The sequence below is a fragment of the Colossoma macropomum genome, unplaced genomic scaffold (genome assembly GCF_904425465.1).
Source record: "Colossoma macropomum unplaced genomic scaffold, Colossoma_macropomum, whole genome shotgun sequence".
Classification (NCBI taxonomy): Eukaryota; Metazoa; Chordata; class Actinopteri; order Characiformes; family Serrasalmidae; genus Colossoma; species Colossoma macropomum.
The window spans coordinates 402,099-417,284 of NW_023495514.1; the positions used below are offsets into that span (position 1 = coordinate 402,099).

General features: G+C 41.4%; 2 protein-coding genes across 2 annotated transcripts; one reads left to right on the forward strand and one right to left on the reverse strand.

Annotated features, from left to right (window-relative positions):
* The first annotated feature begins 3,478 nt into the window (after nucleotides 1-3,478).
* Nucleotides 3,479-7,052, forward strand: ccn2a (cellular communication network factor 2a). The gene is given in 6 exon segments (XM_036562738.1): nucleotides 3,479-3,856; nucleotides 4,099-4,315; nucleotides 4,724-4,975; nucleotides 5,226-5,437; nucleotides 5,830-6,066; nucleotides 6,068-7,052. Coding segments are annotated over 6 exon segments (1,038 nt in total). The 5' UTR covers nucleotides 3,479-3,796; the 3' UTR covers nucleotides 6,128-7,052.
* A 5,085-nt stretch (nucleotides 7,053-12,137) lies between these two features.
* Nucleotides 12,138-15,140, reverse strand: LOC118802258. The gene is made up of 4 exons (XM_036562736.1): nucleotides 14,722-15,140; nucleotides 12,729-12,860; nucleotides 12,365-12,600; nucleotides 12,138-12,266 (listed from the first exon to the last, which is right to left on the reverse strand). The coding sequence occupies exons 1-4, from the start codon at nucleotides 15,126-15,128 to the stop codon at nucleotides 12,160-12,162; spliced, it is 882 nt and encodes a 293-aa protein (XP_036418629.1). The 5' UTR covers nucleotides 15,129-15,140; the 3' UTR covers nucleotides 12,138-12,159.
* Nucleotides 15,141-15,186: the final 46 nt, after the last annotated feature.

Genomic DNA, 15,186 nt, shown 5'->3' on the forward strand with positions numbered 1-15,186 from the left:
AACTGGAAAAGGCGGCCCCTTCAGCTAATAGATCGTCTAAAGTGGGAGCAGTCGAGACGGAGCGAAAATGGGATCCTGGAACTGAACAGCAGTGGAAAATTGCCCCCTGGCAGCTGAGCTGCTCCCCCCCAAATATTTGGGATTTGTTATTTTTGTACAGAGTACAATAAACCACCTCGAAATTACAACCAAAAAAAGCCCCCAAGGCTCCCTTACGCTCCCTCATTCCTGCTGGAAAGGAATGGAGTATGTGGTCACATGACCACATCCCCTGAAGTATAATTATATCCTCAGGCATTCGTTTTCTCTTCAGATGGAGTTCCTTTCCATTACATCATCAGAGAGTGACCTTTGACCTGTCCATGGGGCTGATGCGCTTGTGCTGTGTCCATCTGCCAAATTTAGTCTTGCTCACAGACTGCATCATTCTCTTCTTTTGTGTATGAACTCAGTGGGCTTGGGGTTGCAACCAAGGGCCCTGGTCACCAGGAGGCTGGACAAGGATTACTGTAAATGGAATAGTAGAAAAAAAGCAACAGAGAAATATGCTAATGATGATGGATATGTGTTCCTTTAGATAATCCATAGTTCTGCCAGGAGCTTTGTGTTTTCTACTGCATTTAATATCATTTATATGATGAATTAAAATATCACAAACATAGCTATCTTAGGGTAACTAGCCTAGAGAGGTCTTGTATTCATGTAACTATACTTAAGCTGTTCTTTTCTGATGTAAAGTACTAAGCAAAAGTCAAAGACCACCCCTCATTTATTGGATTTCCAGTCAAAATGGCCATTAAGTACAACATATTGATTTGTATTCATTATACTTTTTTTTTATTTGGAAAAGAAGTAAAAAAAAAAGAGTTTCCAACACTGGAGTTCAAATATTGATTAAATGATACAGAGAAAATGAGACTCCTACCAACCATGCAAGACTCGGTAGACCACCAAAGCCATCACCATCAGATAAACAGCGCTTGAAGCTTTCATTTTTGAGAAAAATGAGAAAATAAAGCTCCACCTTTGCTTCAAATCTGAAAAAAATCCACAGGTGTTTCTGTTCATCCTTCTACCATGAGAACACTATGGGTCTGAAAGAATGTGTAGCTGTCAAGAAGCCATTACAGAAAATGGAAAAGTACAACATTTGCAAATCAAACAAAGAAGCTGCTGGTGTCCAGAGCACAAGGGACTGTCCACAACAAGATCCAGACCTCAACATCAGTGAGTGTGTTTGGGATTACTTTGAATGTAAGAAGCAGAAAATGTAACCAACTTCTTGATGCTGAATAACTTTGACTTAGTAAAAGCGAAGTGGTCTCTGACTTTTTCACATCCTTATTAAATAGTCTTATGTTCTTTTATGACAACGGTGCATTGATAGGGGTGTGGTGGGGGTCCCAAAACAGAGTTAGTCCTTGCCTCAGTATGGCCCTCTTTCTCCTACCTGTTTTAGGAGCTGCTCGTCATCATTTCCAGGTGTCTGCTTAAGCCTGTGGCTAACCTCCCCGTGTCCTCCATGCTTTTTAAAACCCATTTCCTTCCCACCTGCTTTGGGACACACACACAACCCTTTTTGTAGATTTGTAGAGCAGCTGGCACTTAAATAAACTCAGTGTGGGGGGTATAGGTGCGCTATTGTTTGAAGCTCTGGAATGCTGATTCGGGAATAACTGCCCCGTTGGAGGTAAAGTTTCAGTCCGCTTCTGGCCCCACAGAGGAGCACCGACCATGACATTAAAGTTTAACAGAGCTGAACATATTTATTCCTGCGCCACCAAGGCAGGAACGCAGCCGCAGGCGCTACAGGGGCTTAGCGTTATGTGCTAGCGCTAGTGCAGGGACATGATGTTAGCTAGCACACCTGAGGCATGCCACACACAGAGCCGGGTTTATTTTGCTGCCAGCCATCGCATCCTGCTGGGCCCACAGCAGAGTGGACAGGTACACCACATCGTTAGCGATTGGCACGGGGCAGCATTGAGTCATACATGGGTGGCATGATGAGCCCAGGCATACTGTAACTTACTGGAGTGTTTTTGTGTTTGGGGGAGAGTTTAGCAGAGGGTAATAACTGGCAGCCTTGAGCTGGGCTGGAATGAGAGGTTGTTGACAGACAGGGTACATTACCATCCCTCGCTTCCAGCAGCAAGGCCATTTCCAGTGGTCAGAGCTGGAGCTCCTACTGTACTCCTGCCCCAGACCGCAGGGAAAAAGCGAGAGAGAACAAGGGAGGAGAAGGAGGAGGGAAGGGAAAAACGAGAAACAGAGAGTGAAGATTCCCTTATAAGGCGAGTCTTCCTCTGAGACAGTGCGCATGTAGTAACAGCATGTCTGCTGGCATGGCCGGCGCATTCCTCCAGCTTTCGCTCGCCCCTTGCTCAGAGCTTTTCATTTCCGATTGGCTGCCGCGCGAGAGCCAGCGCTGCCTTTCCAAAGGAGAAGGGGGTGGGGGGGCTAGAGGTTAAATACACAAACGGAGAAGTCTAGCCGCTTTCCTGCATCTCACCGTCTGCTCTCCGTCTAGCGGCTGCTGGAGCAAAACAGGATCCTGCCACACACCTGCACCGTGAAGCATAGACTAAACCTTATTAGCAAGGTAAAAGCCGTGGTGATAAAAGGATCAGGTCAAGAAAAAGTGAGACATATAATGGAAACACATTTTTATTTCTCTAATAAAGGAAAACATGGTTATTATAATAAGGCATTGAGAGTTCTTGTATGTGTAAAGCACACTCCCAACAATATATTTCATAAATGTGGGTTATAATGCATTGCTTTCTTAAAGATATATATATATATATATATATATATATATATATATATATATATATGTGTGTGTGTGTGTGTGTGTGTGTGTGTGTGTGTCTGTCTGTATATTTATATATATACATATATGACCATATGACGATGATCATAACAATATACTTGAAGTCTCATTACCTTAAAACTGTTAAATCCTATGTGGGGTAAAACATATGTATAACTACATAACTACATATTAGTTACTTAGTAATTACCAAATAATAACTTTAGATTAGCTGAATGAACCCTGTGGTTAAAGGTATTAAAAAGCCTTTGAAACTCATTTGCTATTCCATTTAAAGCTGAAAAATAAATGTTGTTTTTTTTTTCACAAACCAGTTTTACACTAAACCATCAACAATTTTATGCAGTCACTCTGAAAACAAGCCCTCTAAGCTCAGACAGCAGTTTGAGTCTACGAAACCAGACAAACATGCAGCCATCCGTCCATTAGATGAACTGCTATTACTGAAAAAAAAGTCAGCCAACACACAGAGAGGTGGGATAGTGCCAAGACTGCACTTTTATTTTGATATGTGACAGCCTCTCTCTGCCTCAGACAGCTGGAATGCAGGATGGCAGGGGGTGCGAGTCTAGAGGGTGGGGAGGAGCGGAGGGGGCAGGAAACTAGGAAAGAATGCCAGGAATGTCCATGTTTATCCAGAGCTCCATTCAGCCAGAGGCGGCCCACCAAAGCTCGACGGGTATAAAGGCTGGGCCAACGCTGCCCTACAGCTCAGAACACTCCGACTCCTCCTGAGAGAGAAGCAACAAGGGTTGAGCTTGAAGCAGCCCACAACAACCTTACTGAAGCTACGCTCTAGCTTTCACTCGACGAGACCTGAAAGGAACATCCTGACGCCAACGAGATCGACTTGATCGGACACGAGCGAGAAGACTACAGCTCTGCTGAGGAACACTTCGGAAGAGCTCAAAAGAGAGACTTTTTTAAAGCATTTTTTTTAACAGAAGAATAGAAGACAGCAAGATGTTTTCTGGAATCAGCCTGAGACTAGTTTCTATGCTCTGCTTCACTTTCTTCAGCTGGGTAAGTTTATTTTTTTCTCCTGTTGCAACATTATGATGATGATGCTTAGAATTATAGTGTAGAGGTGTAACAGTAAGTCTTAGAACTCAACCAGCTTCTGAAAGTACAGTAATCACAAGGAATGCACCAAGAGCACTGTTGTTCTCTAGGCATCTTCTGAATGAATGAATGAGGTAATGAATGGAGGTAAACGTTGGAAGTAAGTGTATACTTACATAGGGTTTCACTTTCTTGACACTCAGGTGGTAGCTCAGGAGTGCACTGGCCGGTGCCACTGCCCTGATGTGCCCCCACAGTGCGCACCAGGTGTAAGTCTGGTGCCAGATGCCTGTGGATGCTGCAGAGTGTGTGCCAAGCAGCTGGGAGAACTGTGCACAGAGAGAGATGTATGTGATCCTCACAAAGGCCTCTACTGTGACTACGGCTCCCCAAGCAACCGACGCATAGGAGTCTGCACAGGTAAGTTTGAGGCCTCCACCATAGATACAAAGTTCGAAGCAGGCATACAATCCAGACATGAATGCAATCCGGACTCTTAAGCCTTATTTGAGCTGGATTAGTTTTACTTGGGGAGGTACCGAATTTAAATAAATTGTGATTTTAGTGCAATATGAACAAAAATGACTTTCCTCAGTAAAAGAGGTTCAAATGACTTTAGACTGTTACTTCGTGCAGCTACACTGACTTCAAAATGTACAGTTTGGGGAAATTACATGGACTCAAATCCCTTACAAATTACACTACAGCACAAAACTAATCTGGCTCAAATAGCACTTTGCATGCATAGCTCAGGTATTCAGATCCTGGGAACTGATAGGCTCTGCATAATACACTTACTTCATGGAAACGTGTCTCTCTCACCCACAGCTAGGGATGGTGCCACCTGCGTGTTTGGAGGGATGGTGTACCGCAGTGGCGAGTCCTTCCAGAGCAGCTGCAAGTACCAGTGCACTTGCCTGGATGGAGCAGTTGGCTGCGTGCCCCTCTGTGGGATGGATGTCAGGCTGCCAAGCCCAGACTGCCCCTCACCCCGCAGGGTCAAGGTGCCAGGAAAGTGCTGTGAGGAGTGGGTCTGCGACTCACCAACCACCAGCACCTTTGTGGGCTCTGCTCTTGCAGGTAAGAAGCAAGAACTGTTCTTATTGACCATACAAACATACATACATGGGGGAAATATTTGATGCCATAAAGCAAGACTACACCCCTTAAAATCTAGTCTTACTCAGTAACCACCTATATGTAAGGTTGTTGTATGCATATGTAGGTACACCAGTAATGACAGTCTGTGTCATCAGTGGCTGAAGCATGTTGATGACATCACTGTAACTGGCCACTGGTCCTGACCGGTCTTGCTCTGTTTTGTCTGTAGCTTACAGAGAAGAGGAGACCTATGGCCCAGATCTTTCCATGATGCGTGAGAACTGCCTGGTCCAGACCACAGAGTGGAGTGCCTGCTCAAAGACCTGCGGCCTGGGGATCTCCACCCGCGTCACCAACGACAACCGCGAGTGCCGTCTGGAGAAGCAGTCTCGTCTCTGCATGGTGCGCCCATGTGAATCCCACCTGGAGGAGAAAATCAGGGTAAGCATCAAATCAGCTATGTTCAACCAATCAAAGATCACATGCAAATGTATAACATCATCTTATGTCATAGTAGTAATCTTGCCTAGTCAAGGAAACCTTAGTCTCCAAAGTGTGGTGTAGTTTTATCCACTGCACCAGCATTCACCAACCTTCTCCTGGAGACCTACCTTCCTGCAGGTTTGGCCTCCAGCCCAAATCTCACACATTTGATCCATCTAGTCAAGGACTTCTGAAAACAATCATTATCTGGATCAGTTGTGGTAGATAAGGGTTGGGAGTAAACACTGCAAAAAGGTAGCTCTACATGAAAAGGGTTGATGACCACAGTCCCAACAGCCACATAAAAAGGAACACGTTGAGTAATCCTTGCTCTTATTGTTTTTTTACAGAAAGGAAAGAAGTGCATCCGCACCCCCAGGGTCTCCAAGCCCATGAAGTTCGAGATCTCTGGCTGCACCACCACCAAGGCCTACCGCCCCAAGTTCTGCGGCGTGTGCACAGATGGCCGCTGCTGCACCCCCCACAGGACCGCCACTCTGCCTGTGGAATTCAAGTGCCCTGATGGCCAGGTCATGAAGAAGCAGATGATGTTCATCAAGACCTGCGCATGCCACTACAACTGCCCTGGGAGAGAACGACATCTTTGAGTCTATGTACTACAAAAAGATGCTCGGCGACATGGCATGAGGAAGAAAAGCAGAAAAATAGAGGGAAATCCGTCCAGTGACTGTCCATTTCAAATCAAAACAGATATCCATCTCATATCTCAGCACAGTACTCTGCCTGTTTTCTTATGGTTTTGTTTTTTCTATTTACATGTGTTTTTTTGTTCTTGTTTTGTATGTGTTTGTGTGTTTTGTATCACAGATAACTGTAATAATGTACCCATGATGGATGTCAGGGGCATTTTTTGCCCTAAAGTCAGTGGGCGGGGTGGGGGGTTGGGGTTAAATGACAGGGCATCGTTGAGATGCCCCTAAAACAGTACTGCACTATAGCCTGACTCTGTGGCGCCCCTTGTCGCTGATTGGCCCCGACGACACTGAGGCCCCTCCCCTGAACTGTGGTGGGCGGATCCAGACTCAGAGAGCAAGAGTGGTGAAAGGTGATGAGGGCGGCGGCTTTTTAACCTCAGAACGGAGGCTGAAACGCCTCACCAAACTGAGAGAGAGAGGCATGAATGTGCTCTTGTATGTAGTTAACAGTGCGTCTCAATGCTTTGCCACAGGCCAGAGCCTGAGCTTGAGATGTAAAGGCCAGGAGGGTTCCTGCAGCACTGAGAGTGCCAGACTTTGACTAAATAACTCCTCTGGGGAGAGAGTTGTTTTTTTGGTCAAAAAAAAACGACTGGATGATTTGCAGCTTCATTCCTTTTTTAATTTTTTTTTTTTTTATGCTGTAGATAATGTACATATTTTTGTACAGTTTAAGTTAATTTAAATTTAAAACAATTGTCTTTTTTGTTTCACTATGTGTAATAATGATAGCTTGTTTTGCTGACTTGACTGTTATTGTTACAGTTTGTGTACTATTTTATTGAGAAGTGTGACCAAAAAGTTACATGTTTTGAACTTTTGTAGTTTGGAATAAAATATTATATTTTTTATATAAATCTTGTGTATGTGTTCAGTCCTTCAAACTGATATTTGCTCCTTTGTGGCCACAATATTTTATAGATACGGGTTTAACCACACAAAAAGCTATACTGTGAGACCACCCACGTTCAAATTATTCACTAGACACCACAAATATGTCTGCAACCACCCAATCAATCAAATCAACCTTTATTTAAACTCAGAGTACATTAAGGGAGACCCTCATTTACAATGTAGCTAAGCCAATACAGAAATCAGGGATTGAGAAGTTAAATAGTAAAAACATATCAAATGTAAAATGGGACAAACACGCAAACATACGCATACAGTATATGCACACACTGTGCTACACATTCACTGCTGCACACTCAGTGCAAACATGCAAAACCAGTGTTCAAATGACACACTTTTGGAGGGGGGTGTCTCTTCAAAACATGTCAGATGTAGTTAGTTGTTAAGTCATTGGGCCTCATTCACTAATACCTTAAGTTTTTTCTTAAACTTGTTCTTGACAATGATCCTAAGAAAAAGTCTATGTCAGATTCATGACGTGTTCTTAAACCACAGAATTGTTCACACCTTTGTGCTCGAGTGTGTGCAGATTCTGTTCTTACCTAAGAACAAATCCCAAATAAGAAAACACTGGTGAATGTCAAAATCTTCATAAAAACTGCATAAGTGGGTTTTAAGAAGAAATTTCTTCTTAAGAACAGATGGTAAATGAGGCTCATTGAGTTGCAAGTAACAAGTCGTAAGTCTTGACAGTTAAGTATTGAGTCAAATCCTCAAACAGCGGAGTCTCAAGTCGAGGCCCATGTCAATACAGGCAAGTCTCAAGTCAACACAAATCCCAAGTCAGGACCATGGAGTCTCAAGTCGATTCCCGAGTGAGTACAGGCAAGCCTCAAGTCAGGCCCAAGTCAGTACAGATAAGTCTCAAGTCAAGCCTCAAGTCAGAACAGGTAAGTTTCAAGTCAAGTCCCAACTCAGTACAGGTAAGTCTCAAGTCAAGTCCAAAGTCTGTACAGATAAGTCTCAAGTCAAGTCTCTAGTAACTACAGGCAAGTCTCGGGTCTGGAGTTAGTACATTTAAGTCCTAAGTCTAGTCTCAAGTCACTACACACAAGATTCAACTTGATCCTGTCTTAAGTACCAAGTCAGTACCAGAAGGTCTCAAGCTGAGTACCAAGTCAGTACAGGAAGGTCTCAAACAGAGTCCCAAGTCACCTCAGGAAAGTCTCATATTGAGTCCCGAGTCGATAAAGGTAAGATCTCAAACTGAGTCCCAAGACTGACCAACGTGTGCAAAATAAAGTAAATTTCTGTTCTTGTTTTAATGGTGAAACCTGACTAAACAGAGAAAGGAAGCTGAGTTTCTTTCATTTGCCTGCTATAGAGAGAAAAAGGGACATAAATTCAGTGTCAAAATGGTGACATATACTGGATAAAGAGACTTGATCTGAGTGAATCTCCTTTGTCTCTTTTGTTTCTCTTTTTTTTTGCAATATATCCTTGAAGTAAATGCGATATTGAAAAGCTATTAAATTGATTTCTGTGATGGTAAAGCACAATGTTTATTTGTTTTTCCCTCCAAAATGAAAGACTTGAAGGGTAACCAAAATAGCAGGCAAACAGAATCTGCACATACAAAATTAAGATGAAAATTCAGTTGGATTGATGTAAATGTTGCATGAATTTCTGATCTGACTCTACAGAGGTCACATTGCCACATATAAGATATAAATAGGATTATAGTACACATTGAAAACGTCAGGTTCAGTGTGGTTTTGTTTTGTCACATTGTCACACAAAACAAATCTGTTATATATGAAGAAACGGATAAGATTTTTGCCAAGTTTCACTACAGTGTGAATAAAATGTTACTGAATTATGGGGACAAGTCCTTAAATTCTTTTTATAAGGACGCTTACATTAGGGGTGGCACGGTGGCGCAGTGGGTAGCGCTGTCGCCTCACAGCAAGAATGGCCTGGGTTCGATTCCCGGCCGGGCGACCAGGTTCATTTCTGTGTGGAGTTTGCCTGTTCTCCCCGTGTCTGCGTGGGTTTCCTCCGGGTACTCCGGTTTCCTCCCACGGTCCAAAGACATGCAGTCAGGCCGATTGGATTGCCCCTAGGTGTGAGTGTGTGAATGTGTATGACTGCCCTGCGATGGACTGGTGACCTGTCCAGGGTGTATCCTGCCTTCCGCCCAATGACAGCTGGGATAGGCTCCAGCTCCCCACCGCGACCCAGAAGGATAAGCGGTTTAGATGATGTATGTATGTATGTATGTGTGTGTGTGCTTACATTAGTATTAGAGCTGTGTTGTGGTAGTGACATAAGCTTACTGATATGTATCTCTGTGTTTGTATGCATATAACAAAGAGTTTTGCCCAAATACCATCTCACAATGAGGATGTCATTCTAGAAGCACAATAGAAAGTGTCTGCTGTGAAACTAAAAATCCATTTTGTTGTTTTAAGTTTTTATTTAATTTCACATTTTTGACAAAACAAGCTCAATTTGCTTGTTTATATCTGTATATGTTCTTTGTATGCCACATGGAAGTTGATATGGACCATATCTGTGTAGTCAGCAAATCATTCATCATGTGTTCCAATATGGAGAGAGCTGAGCTGAAAAATGTTATGATTTCCCTTAGGGACCCAAGCCTTATTAACAGTCTGCAAACTACCCAGAGAGGCCTGTTATTTTTATTATTTGTAAAGTAAAACTATATTTAAACTGTTGTCGAGATTTGTGTCTATATTCAGAAAGATGAACTTTGCTTACTCCGGTTTGTTTGTCACTGTTTTTGTACTTCAGCTACTGGATCCAGTGCACATCATCTGAAGCTTAAAGCTTTCAGTTGACCTGATGAATGTAAACTGAGGCATGACTGCCCTCTAGTGGATAAGGGTAATATGAAACCATTTATTACATTAAAGTTCAGGTGTAGCACCACTCACAAGTCAAAATGCTTTTGTTTTTCTGCTCTGAACATATTTTTCCCACAGCTATTGTATTCTTAAGACTTGAAACTCATCAGATTTACTTATAAAATGATCACCTAGAGTGCTATTTTCTCATTCATTGCACATCTGCTTAATTTACTTATTGATGATGTATCTTGTATTATTTACACAAGTGACGGCTGTAGGAAGTAGATATAGACAGTAGATAGTAGGAGAGGTAGGAGACCTTTCCTATTATTATGTAGTTGCATTCGGAATGAATTATGACAAACAAATTTAGTGTTTTTTTTTTACTGTTTATTAGTATTTTACACATGAAAAAATAAATATATAAAATCTTTGATATATACACTATACAACTATACAGATCCGGGCTCAGGCCCCAGTGAGCAAGCCAAAGGCGACAGTGGCGAGGAAAAACTCCCTTAGATTTACTAAGGAAGAAACCTTGGGAGGAACCAAGACTCATATGGGACAACCCATCCTCCGCTGGTTAGCACCGGATATTATTTACTTTAGTCCATTCAATAAACTTCTTCTCCAAAGGCACTGTAACATTATCATAGGTCCCTCGACGACAGAATGGGCTTGATGGGCATGATTGCTTGCGATGGGGCAGAAAGAAAGAGAAAGAATATGATGTTAGCGTGAGCATGTAAATGTGATGCATCATCACTAATTGCTGCAATACTGAAAATATTTGATTGTTTAGTGCAAAGTGGGAACAGCACAACAACAACAACTTTGGAGCAATCCAAAGATCATGAAAACAACAACATAGACAACATTAAACCCTAGAATACCATACATCAGCTTTAACCCTTGTGTGGTTTTGGGGTCTGTGGGACCCATTTTCAGTGTTTAGCAAAAGAAAAAATGATGTGATTTATTGTTATTTCAACCTCAGATTCATTGGTCCTTGCTCATTTTCTGTGAAGAACATATAAAATAACACATCTTCACACTATTCACCCCCTACACGTTTATATTACACATGTGCTGTTGGGGTGAATCCACAGGGAATAGAAGTGTGGAGGTGCTGTGTCTGTGTGTGTATGTGTTTGTATATGTGTGTGTGTGTGTGTGTGTGTGTGTGTGTGTGTGTGTGTGTGTGTGTGCGTGTGTGAGGGTGGACCAAATGGATAGGCTGCTGACTAACTATAGCTGCTAAAGGAGAACTTATGCTGGCTACTTGTGATGATATTTTTACATAAATTGTTATGGCTGTATTTATTTAAAAAAAACAATAATGTGGTGGGTCCACAAGACCACTGAATAACTAAAACATCAATACCACACAAGGGTTAAACAAACTATTCTCAGTATCAGGACCCTAAAAAACATAAACAGAAGCACAAACATTTTTGTCTTGGGCAAAAATATCAAGATATTGCAGATTTGTTGAGCGCAGTTGCCTAAACTGCAATTTCCTAACAAAGAATTACAAAACACGACTTTTAATTTTTTTTAATTGTTTTATTTAATCTGGACCACAGTAAGCGTACAGAGCTTCATAATGTGGGTTTTTCATCGGCAAAGGCGACTCCAATTCTTGTTAGGTTTCGTTCCTTCCGGTACTAACATCGGCATTAACCTGTGGGCCAAGAGCACCAAACCACGGGTTTCCGGCACCATAGACAAAACAAATTTTTGTTAGGTTTCGTTCCTTCCGGTACCAACATCAGCATTAACCTGTGGGCCAGGAGCACCAAACCACGGGTTTCCGGCACCATAGACAAAACAAATTTTGTTAGGTTTCGTTCCTTCCGGTACCAACATCAGCATTAACCTGTGGGCCAGGAGCACCAAACCACGGGTTTCCGGCACCATAGACAAAACAAATTTTTGTTAGGTTTCGTTCCTTCCGGTACCAACATCAGCATTAACCTGTGGGCCAGGAACGCTGGACCATGGGTTTCCGGCACCATAGACAAAACCAATTTTTGTTAGATTGTAGCATGGGTTTCCATCGCAGAGCAACTGCATGCAGGCCTTATATAGCCAATCACAACGGCAAGCGCCAGATGAAGAGGCATACAAAACCTTAGATGCTCTGCTGAATGAACGGGAAAAAATTCCCACAGACACACACTGAACATGTTGTTGTGCTGTGCTTTTCTGATGTTAAGGCTAAGATTTATCAAAATACTCAAAGCTTCTTTAGTTTTACTGGCCTGGTAGCTGAGGGGCTCATCATAGTGCTGCTAAACGCCCTCGTCCCACAATCAGAACCATCCTCAAGAAATCCCAGTGGCACTGGTCCAGAAGAAAAAAAATGATATTTTATAAGCAGACTAGCATAAGAAAATCCTTTGATATTCTATCACTAACAAAAGAATGTCAAATTAACATACCGTCATCTTTTACGTATTCATCTTTGTCCCCAGCTTGTGATGTGTTGACGTATCCAGCCAAATGAATGATATATTGACTTTTGAAATCTGCATTCTCAATGTCGAAATCATCAAAAGGTGGCTTCTCTGGGTTATTGTCATAGAGGACCCATCTATCCTCTCGTTTGCTGCACCCGGTCATATGGCTTACAAGCTCACTCTTGTTACACAGCAGCAAGAACTGAAGCTCAAACGTTCTGAAAGAGTTTGAAGGAAGACAATAGGAAGTAGGTAAGACAAGCATGGCTTTGTTTCTCTGTGATACCCTACCCTCTGTTTCCATTTTCAATGCAGACAAATTTTACATTCTATTTGCAGTACTTACCTGCCGTATTTGTCTGTGATGTAAAGCTGGGGAGCTCTGTCCAAACGCTGATTGACATTCACCAGTACGAGGCGGGGGTCTGTGTAGCTCAGCCCTAGAATCTTGACATCACCGCAGCAGCATTGAAATGCACTGGAAATAAGATACATATGTTAATACTGAAGAAGAAAAAAAAAGCACTGTACTGATCCTATTTTCATGGTTACTGCTCATTGAACCAACCTATTTCTCATGCTTCATGATGCTTATAATAATGATTTCTTTTACTTCTCAGTCTTTGCGAAGTTGTGCCTGTGTTTCTCCCAGCAATTCCAAGCCATAGTGGTTGCCCTTTTTCATCCTCACTCTTTTGTGCATCTTTTGAATTTTGACTGATTTCTTGGCTTTATCTGCCTTACTCTGCCTACCGTTTTTTGACCCTTTTGCCCTGAATACTGTTTTTTGAATGTTGATCTGCCCACTGTACATTTTAATAAAACTTTGTGCAAGGATCTACTGTTGTAGTACTTAAGTCCAGTCTAAGTCTTGAGACTTGAGAAATTAACAGTCTCCATCTTCACATAATTTGGACTCAGTCTTGTCTCAATCTTGTGTCTCAGTCTCGGGGCAAGGCAGAATTGGAAATCATTCAGCTGAGTGCAATGTCTCCATCTGAGGTAACTGGGACTGATCTTATTTCTATCATTACTGAATAACCCCAACACCTCCAAACAGAATAAAACAGTCCTTTCACTACAAGTGTTTTATTTGACCTCTGCCAGGTGAGGATCTAAATTATATTTCTACGGTGGCTTAACTGGGTATTTGTTTGCTGATGTTCACTGGTTCCAAAATTCAAATATCTGCTGAGGGGAATGTTGTTATGTTTTTATTTATTAATAAAAATGTGTGTTGTTTGGTTTATATTCAGTTGACTTTAAGTGGTGATCTGAATAGTTTTAGAGAGGAAGAGACAGAGAATAGCCTCACTATCATTTCCTTCCACTTTATAATGAATACTACACATTTACGTCTGAACAAGACCTTGTATGATTTAAAAATGCCGGCTACCCTTAAACATCAGGTATGTCCAATGTCTGGTTTGTTAATAATAAAAAATTATAATTAATAATAATTTAATAATAAAAAAAGTTTGTTAATAATAGTTTAGTTATTTAATACTCATCAATAATGTTATGAAACATGAATATTGAGCATTTATTTATCTGCATACAGACAGTTCATAATCATTATGAATAACTACATAGTACTGACTAAATAGTTATTCATAATGATTATGAAGTCATACTGTAAAATGTTTCTTATGTGTGAGTTTTTCTCCTGTACAGTTTAAAAAGAACTTCCAGTTTCAGCATTTCACAGTAGTTTATTCCCAACTGTGGACTGGTTATACAAGCCGAGTTTCAGAAAAGTTGGGACAGTAGACAAAGTGCAAATGAAAACACAAAACAGTGATTTATAAATCTACTCTGACCTATATTTGAATAAATAAATGTGCAAAGCCAAGATATGTAATGTTTTACTTTATTAACTTTGTTGTGTTTTGTAAATATATCCTCATTCTGAAATTGATGCCTGCAACATGTCCCACATGTTCTAATTTGGGACAGGGGCAATTTGAGACTAGAAACATTGTGAAATGTTCAAAAGACATCCTAAACAAGTGATGCAATAATGCATGGGTATAATAGGAGCATCTGAGAAAAGGTCTAGTCCTTTATGAACAAGGATGGGTCAAACTGTCATGGATACTTTATCTCTTTATTTTATTTTATAACCCTTTAAATGGCTAAGATTCATTGATAGGTCCAACGTTTTACAACAAACTTCCATAACCTAAAAATACCTCAGCCAGTTTGCAATGAAGTTCTTGTAGTTACTGAATAACAGTGAGAGTATGTAATAAGCCTGTGAAGTTAAGAGGTTAAAAGAGATTTAGGACCATTATTTGAATAAGGACTGAGCAATTGTAAATATAAAACAAGATATTTACCATAGTGTGCTTTGGTATAGATCATCCGAGATCTGAGGACTTGCTCTGTCTTCATCAAAATGGTACTTGGCACATGCCAGATCATTAAACATGGGCAAGTGATCCTCCACCTCACTCCAAACGTCAACTTCCTCACACATAGTGAACTTACACTTGCTGAATTCAACAAGGTTCAGTTGAATTAACCAGAGCATCTTTGCCTCATTGTACCTCGCCATGTGTAGAAAGATCATAATCGCATTGATTGTACGATCACACCTGAAAAGTTCTCGAATTGCCATGTATTTGGAATGACAGTTACGGAGGACGTAGAGGAGTGAGTCGAGGACACATGTGTTTATGATCTGGCTTGTACCATATTGGCCACAGGCACTTATGCAGCTTCTCGAAGCATCAGTGATCGGCATCGGCAATCCATGGTGTCTAGGAAGGTGAAATCAAGAGATCACCAGTTAACATTACTTT

Bases quoted from the DNA above. Each gene is read 5' to 3' on its own strand.
- LOC118802258 (XM_036562736.1), bottom strand. From the start codon at position 15,128: ATGCCGATCACTGATGCTTCGAGAAGCTGCATAAGTGCCTGTGGCCAA. The intron at 12,861-14,721 runs GTAAATATCTTG...TCTTATTTCCAG, and splicing joins CTATACCAAAGCACACTATG to TGCATTTCAATGCTGCTGCG. The intron at 12,267-12,364 runs GTATGTTAATTT...CTTCTGGACCAG, and splicing joins TGAATACGTAAAAGATGACG to TGCCACTGGGATTTCTTGAG.